Raw genomic sequence first — 8,372 nt, forward strand, 5'->3', positions numbered from 1 at the left:
TCTATTATGTATAACAAAAACAAATCATGTTAAACTTTTAATGCAAAATATTCTAAAGAAAACCCTATTTAAAGGGACATCAAATGTGACAGTTTGCTGGGCATTTTATTATTGCACTAGTGCTTGCAGAGAAGTGTGTTAGCCTCTTGCAAAAGAGTTAAACACATAGTCAATGTCAGTTCTGAGACAGCAATACACATCTGTGCAGACCCAGATGGGCTCATAGGACATGTTTATTGACAAGCCATTAGTGTATTGCTTTTCTGGAGATGACTTTGACTATGTGCTTAACATTTTGTTGGAGTCAAACACAGTTTTGTGTAAACAATAGCAATATTAAAACTAGCAGCATGCAAGCTCATCACCATCAACAACCTGTGCAGCCAGTGGAAGAAAATATAAAATGTAGGGAAAAAAATCTTGTAAACTCTGATATTTTTGGTACAAACACACACAGATGTTACATTTATTTTGTTCTGAAATATAAATATCATATGATGTTGCTCTCAAAGGAAAACATGGAATGTTGTAGATTATATGTAATCCAGGGGTCAACAAATGTGTTTAAAATTAGAATTTAGAAATTCAATGGGAGGGGTTTAGTTTTAATCTTTGCCCCTCTCTCCTTCATGGCTCCCTCAACTGCTGTAACATATTCCCAATGAAACACTCGACTTTGTAGGCACCTGGCAGCACAATTCTTACTAAAATAAATGCCCTCATAAAAAAAAAAAAAAAAAAAAAAAAATTTTTTTTTTTTTTTTTTTTTTTTTTATTATTGACAGGCAGGCGCCCCTCACTGCAAGGCGCCTGTAGGCACATGCCTACTGTGCCTAATGGGAAATCCGGCCCTGGTTATGATCAGGGTTAAGGATTAGGGTTAGAGGTATGGCTATGATCAGGGTTAGGGGATTAGGGTCAGCTGTATGGGTAGGATTATGATCAGAGTTGGGGATTAGTGTCAGAAGTATGGGTAGGGTTATGATCAGGGTTAGGGATTGAGGTTAGAGGAATGGGTAGGTTTATGATCAGGGTTAGGGATTAGGGTTAGAGGTATGGTTATGATCAGGGTTAGGGATTAGGGTCAGAAGTATGGGTAGGGTTATGATCAGGGTTAGGGATTGAGGTTAGAGGTATGTGTAGGGTTATGATCAGTGTTAGGGTTTAAGGAATGGGTAGGGTTATGATCAGGGTTAGGGATTAGTGTTAGAGGTATGTGTAGGCTTATGATCAGGGTTAGGTATTAGTGTTAGAGGTATGTGTAGGATTATGATCAGGGTTAAGGAATAGTGTTAGAGGTATGGGTAGGATTATGATGAAGGTTAGAGATTAGTGTTAGAGGTAGGGTTATGATCAGGGTTAGAGATTAGTGTATGGGTAGGGTTATGATCAGGGTTAAGGAATAGTGTTAGAGGTATGGGTAGGATTATGATGAAGGTTAGAGATTAGTGTTAGAGGTAGGGTTATGATCAGGGTTAGAGATTAGTGTATGGGTAGGGTTATGATCAGGGTTAGGGATTAGTGTTAGAGGTATGTGTAGGATTATTATCAAGGTTAGGGATTAGTATTAGAGGTATGTGCAGGATTATGATCAGGGTTAGGGATGTGTTAGAGTTATAGGTAGGATTATGATCAGGGTTAGAGGTTAGTGTATGGGTAGGGTTATGATCAGGGTTAGGTATTAGGATCTGCAGTATGGGTAGGATTATGATCAGGGTTAGGGATTAGTGTTTGAGGTGTGTGTAGGGTTTTGATCACGGTTATGGATTAGTGTTAGAGGTATTTGTAACGGTATGATCAAGGATAGGGATTAGTGTTGGAGGTATGGGTAGGATTATGATCAGGGTTAGAAATAAGTGTATAGGTAGGGTTATGATCAGGGTTAGGGATTAGGGTTAGAGGTATGGTTATGATCAGGGTTAGGGATTAGAGTTAAAGGTATGGGTAGGGTTATGATCCTGGTTATGAATTAGTGTTAGAAGTATGGGTAGGATTATGATCAGGGTTAGGGATTAATGTTAGAGGTATTGGTAGGGTTAGTGTTAGAGGTATGGGTAAGGTTAGGGTTAGGGATTAGTGTTAGAGGTATGGGTAGGATTATGATCAGGGTTAGAGATTAGTGTATTGGTAGGGTTATGATCAGGGTTAGGGATTAGGGTTAGAGGTATGGTTATGATCAGGGTTATGGATTAGGGTCAGCGGTATGGGTAGGGTTATGATCAGGGTTAGGGATTAGAGTTAAATGTATGGGTAAGGTTATGATCAGGGTTAGCGATTAGTGTTAGCGGTATGTGTAGGATTATGATCAGGGTTAGGGATTAGTGTTAGAGGTATGGGTAGGATTATGATCAGGGTTAGGGATAAGTGTATGGGTAGGGTTATGATCAGGGTTAGGGTTTAAGGAATGGGTAGGGTTATGATCAGGGTTAAGGAATAGTGTTAGAGGTATGGGTAGGATTATGATCAGGGTTAGAGATTAGTGTATGGGTAGGGTTATGATCAGGGTTAGGGATTAGTGTTAGAGGTATGTGTAGGATTATGATCAGGGTTAGGGATTAGTGTTAGAGGTATGGGTAGGATTATGATCAGGGTTAATGAATAGTGTTAGAGGTATGGGTAGGATTATGATCAGGGTTAGAGATTAGTGTATGGGTAGGGTTATGATCAGGGTTAGGGATTAGGGTTAGAGGTATGGTTATGATCAGGGTTAGGGATTAGGGTCAGCTGTATGGGTAGGATTATGATCGGAGTTGGGGATTAGTGTCCGAAGTATGGGTAGGGTTATGATCAGGGTTAGGGATTGAGGTTAGAGGTATGTGTAGGGTTATGATCAGGGTTAGGGTTTAAGGAATGGGTAGGGTTATGATCAGGATTAGGGTTAGAGGTATGGTTATGATCAGGGTTAGGGATTAGGGTCAGAAGTATGGGTAGGGTTATGATTGGGGTTAGGAATTGAGGTTAGAAGTATGTGTAGGGTTATGATCAGGGTTAGGGCTTAAGGAATGGGTAGGGTTATGATCAGGGTTAGGGATTAGTGTTAGAGGTATGTGTAGGATTATGATCAGGGTTAAGGAATAGTGTTAGAGGTATGGGTAGGATTATGATCAGGGTTAGAGATTAATGTTAGAGGTAGGGTTATGATCAGGGTTAGAGATTAGTGTATGGGTAGGGTTATGATCATGGTTAGGGATTAGTGTTAGAGGTATGTGTAGGATTATTATCAGGGTTAGGGATTAGTATTAGAGGTATGTGTAGGACTATGATCAGGGTTAGAGATTAGTGTTAGAGGTAGTATGATCAGGGTTAGAGGTTAGTGTATGGGTAGGGTTATGATCAGGGTTAGCTATTAGGGTCAGCAGTATGGGTAGGATTATGATCAGGGTTAGAGATTAATGTATGGGTAGGGTTATGATCAGGGTTAGGGATTAGTGTTAGAGGTATGTGTATGATTATGATCAGGGTTAGGGATTAGTGTTAGAGGTATGGGTAGGATTATGATCAGGGTTAATGAATAGTGTTAGAGGTATGGGTAGGATTATGATCAGGGTTAGAGATTAGTGTATGGGTAGGGTTATGATCAGGGTTAGGGATTAGTGTTTGAGGTGTGGATAGGGTTATGATCAGGGTTAGGGATTAGGGTTAGAGGTATGGTTATGATCAGGGTTAGGGATTAGGGTCAGCTGTATGGGTAGGATTATGATCGGAGTTGGGGATTAGTGTCCGAAGTATGGGTAGGGTTATGATCAGGGTTAGGGATTGAGGTTAGAGGTATGTGTAGGGTTATGATCAGGGTTAGGGTTTAAGGAATGGGTAGGGTTATGATCAGGGTTAGGGATTAGGGATAGAGGTATGGTTATGATCAGGGTTAGGGATTAGGGTCAGAAGTATGGGTAGGGTTATGATTGGGGTTAGGAATTGAGGTTAGAAGTATGTGTAGGGTTATGATCAGGGTTAGGGCTTAAGGAATGGGTAGGGTTATGATCAGGGTTAGGGATTAGTGTTAGAGGTATGTGTAGGATTATGATCAGGGTTAGGGATTAGTGTTAGAGGTATGGGTAGGATTATGATCAGGGTTAGAGATTAGTGTTAGAGGTAGGGTTATGATCAGGGTTAGAGATTAGTGTATGGGTAGGGTTATGATCAGGGTTAGGGATTAGTGTTAGAGGTATGTGTAGGATTATTATCAGGGTTAGGGATTAGTATTAGAGGTATGTGTAGGATTATGATCAGGGTTAGAGATTAGTGTTAGAGGTAGTATGATCAGGGTTAGAGGTTAGTGTATGGGTAAGGTTATGATCAGGGTTAGCTATTAGGGTCAGCAGTATGGGTAGGATTATGATCAGGGTTAGGGATTAGTGTTAGAGGTGTGTGTAGGGTTATGGATTAGTTTTAGAGGTGTGGGTAGGGTTATGATCAGGGGTAGGGGTTGAGGTAAGAGGTATGTGTAGGGTTATAATCAGAGTTAGTGTTAGAGGCATGGGTGGGATTATGATCAGGGTTAGGGATTAGTGTTAGAGGTGTGGGTAGGGTTAGGGGTATGGGTAGGATTATGATCAGGGTTAGGGATTAGTGTTAGAGGTGTGGGTAGGGTTAGGGGTATGTTTAGGGTTATGATCAGGGTTAGAGTTACTATTACTATTTAGGTAACTGTATTCCAGTAACACCAGTTGTTCACTTGTTTTATTAAACCACATGTGCCAAGTTGGTAGCTATGGTATAATCCATGGTTCTGCTATTAAAGCCCTAGCACTGTTAAAGAAATTTTGAAAAAATGTGCAGTTTAAGTTTACAAAGAAAATCAGGTTTCCCATTCGTCATTGCTATTTACTCCTGGATAAACTGCAAAATTAGTAACAAAAATGATTTAAGGTGTTTGCAAAAGCTTCCACATATGGGCCATGTTACCAATCACTCTAAATCCCCTTTAGCAGAGACCACAGGATGCTGGGTATAAATGTTTTAAAAAGTTAGGTGTTAAATACCACCTGAGCTATGTGGATTTATTTATTTGGTCTGATGATGGGGACGGTTTGATCCCCTAAACGTCACAACAATAAACCACTTTTTGTTATTTAAAGTCCAGTGAGTGCGGATCTATTTTGAAGTATGGATTTATTTATTGATAGATTATTCCTGCAAAAATAATATAATGACAGTTGTTTGTAAATGTTGACATGTTTTGTTGAGGGTGATAAGGCTTTTGAGTATTCATGTTATTTCACAAGACAATGTGCTCCAAAAAGGGTTCAATATGGAAGCATGTGCTGAAACTATAACAGTGACCACAGAGATTTATACTTATACTATAGTAGATTTGCAAAGGTTCATTCACTAATTATTATACTTTTTCCTAAGGTCTGTTTTCACCACTAAAGAAACTCGTGGCCTTGTACCTTAGCCACAACTTTCTGTCTGAGCTGCCTGATGGAGCCCTAAAGGGTTTGGGACAATTACGTTGGCTGGACCTTGGCTTTAACCTTCTCTCCAACATATCCTCCCAGGCACTTTCTGAAGTGAGCTCGCTACGCAAATTGAACTTAGAGATGAACAATCTCACTGGTGTTCCAAGTTCCCTCCGATCTTTAAGTGGTCTACAGATGCTACGATTGAGTGGTAACTATATCAGAAAAGTATCCTTGGGTATGTTTAGCAGGAAGCAGAAGTCCATCACTGAGCTTTATCTAGATAATATCGGCCTGGAGAAAGTGACTAGCCTTGCTTTTATCTACTTACGTATGCTGGATGTGCTTGATTTGAGGAATAACAGCCTAGTAGCACTTCCAGTATCCAATCTGAAAACCTTTACAAAGCTCTACCTTAGTGGCAACCCCTGGAACTGTGATTGTTCCATTATTGAACTTCATACACGACTGCAACTGAAAAAAATAGGAGATGCCAATGAGCAAGCAAAATGTAACAATCCAAAGGCCCTTGAAGGACAAAGCCTGGTCACTATAAAAGTAAGTTGAGTAGAACATGTCTTCTCCTATTCTCAGTATGTCCATTTAACTACCCTTTAAATGAGAAGTAATCTTATTAATCCAGATAGAAACTAAATATAAGTGTTTTCTCACTACAGGATTAGTAAACTGTTAAAAAATGGATGTTCAAGTGCATTAGCTTTTCCTTAACCTGCAAGAATAATACAGGAGCTCACACAAGGTGACAATGTATTAGTTTTCTAAGCTTCTCATTGGTGTGAGGCAGTCTGCCCATGATTGCTTGGCACTCAAGCTCATGTAAGGCGCATACGCACCCGCCAGAAGCCTCAAATACAATCCTCACATTGGATTGTACTTGCAGCAGCAATAATTATATAAATGCAAAAGATTTGGTAGGTCAGATATTTGCCATTTTTACTTCAACATTGTTGTATCTAGAGAGCCATGTTGTATCCATTTGTGCCTAGTTTTTTAAATCTTATTGACAGTGTATATTTTCACAAGATTATTATTGTGGGTCTAGTGGCCTTACAAGTGAATTTTCCCTTAGATAGGAGTGACAATAGCTGCCCTCACAAGAGAAAATTTCCCTTAAATAGGGTTGACAAATATTGTGAGAACCACAGTTCTAAATATGAGGTCCTGACAACAAGTGGATACTAAATAAACATCTAGAAGTAACAGGGTAAATCTAGCTTCCACTGTGATGAGATGGAAGTTCAGTTGGGGGACTTTAAGGACCCAACATGCATGAATACTATTGAGTGCCTCTTTTTCCAGAAGACAGCCTGGTTACAGTTGTGTATTAATATGTACAATGTTTGTATTATTGATTTAAAACAACGCAACATTAGTCTATAGATATAATGTTAATTCCCTTTTTCCTCTGTAGCTGCAGAAGCTCACTTGCCCAGCTTATAAAGAAGATATCATAACAACTCAAGCACCAACAGCTCAAAAAGACAGGACATCACCCAAGCCCTCCAACCACTTAGTAACAGCTACACACCAAGGCTCTTCAAAAATGTACAAAACAACCCGTCCAAGTGTTTTAATGCGCTCAACACCTGGGGACCTAGAAACAGCATACAATTTGTGGGATCCTTGTCTTGCTGACCAGATCTCCAACGTCTTGGTAAATTCCATTGAAGAGAAATATCTGGAAATCTCATGGTCCCAGTCTGGGGATTATAACCAGTTTGAAGTGCGTTACACTACCGGGACAAACACAAATAAGCTACACATCATTGGGATCCCAACAAATGTCCGCCTCTACAACTTAAACCCTGGCTCCATTTACACAATCTGTATTGTGCCCCAGAATGTGGACATTGTAAAATGCCAAGTGCCAAAAGCAAGGCAGTGTACTACAGCACAGACTAGTGCCATTCATGAGCAATCGCAACCTGTACAAACTCCATCTCAGTCAAACTCTTCCTTTGTTACCACTGGGGTATCCATAACTGTGGTGGTATTGGTGGTAGCTGCCATCTTTGCAGCCTACGTCTTACGCAACCGCAGCATTAAGTTCCAACGTTACTACAATGAGGATGCATCAGAGGGTGGTGGGAAACAGCAGTCTGACCCATACAAGTTTGACAGCATCTATGAGAATATTGATGATGATAGACACTTGTATGTCATGGCATCAAACCTGTGGGGGATGGACAATGATAAGCTTGACTGCAGTTTGGCAGAGTCGGTACCCATGCCCTCAGTTCCTAAATACAATACAACCTGATGTCCGCAAAATTACTTGTATTGTATATGTTTTTTTTATAAACAATTAATTGGTTCATATTGTCTCATCTGTACATGAAATGGGGGTAACTGTGTAACTTCCTGATAGGCTTCAATGTTGTTGTGTTTTTTTTTTTTATAAGAATGACAGCTATGTCTATGTCAACAAATTTTTAGCTTGTCTCAGAAAACAGATGAGGACCAAGAAATGCTAAAATTATTCTTTATCTTATGTGTGAACATTGGAAGGCAAAATATGTTTTTCAATCCGATCTTGTATGTGTTATCTGGACAAAGAGAGGCTGCTCCTGGGGCTGTAACTCCCTATAGAACAAATGATATCGTTGTTTGTACCCCTTTCTGCATAAGTTATCAAAGTGCCATAAACTACAGCTGCGTGTGCCATATGCAACACAAAATGGAGGCTAAACACAAACTGTAACTTCCTATAAAAGGTTTAATTAAAGCGACATAAAAGGCAATATTATGCTGGGGAGTATTTTTATGTACTTTGCATGTGCTTAAAAAAAGTTGACCTTAGCCATTTTAACTCTGAGATGGATGCACAGCGCACACACTGCTGACCTTGGAGCCTAAATAGATGTTGAGTTTTTTGCTTACACGGTGCATTTGCCTGCCTCTTAAAGGTACATTAAACTGCTGGGCACAACTACAGTAATGTGGTTACAA

General features: G+C 39.8%; 1 protein-coding gene across 1 annotated transcript in view; it reads left to right on the forward strand.

Annotated features, from left to right (window-relative positions):
• Window positions 1-8,164, forward strand: part of LOC128636416 (chondroadherin-like protein) — a 52,826-nt gene extending 44,662 nt beyond the window's left edge. Inside the window, exons 4-5 of the mRNA XM_053689432.1 lie at window positions 5,356-5,960; window positions 6,835-8,164. Coding sequence (XP_053545407.1) covers window positions 5,356-5,960; window positions 6,835-7,683 — 1,454 coding nt within the window. The 3' untranslated portion in view covers window positions 7,684-8,164. The remainder of the gene's footprint in view (window positions 1-5,355; window positions 5,961-6,834) is intronic.
• Window positions 8,165-8,372: the final 208 nt, after the last annotated feature.

This window comes from Bombina bombina, chromosome 7 (assembly GCF_027579735.1).
Source record: "Bombina bombina isolate aBomBom1 chromosome 7, aBomBom1.pri, whole genome shotgun sequence".
NCBI lineage: Eukaryota > Metazoa > Chordata > Amphibia > Anura > Bombinatoridae > Bombina > Bombina bombina.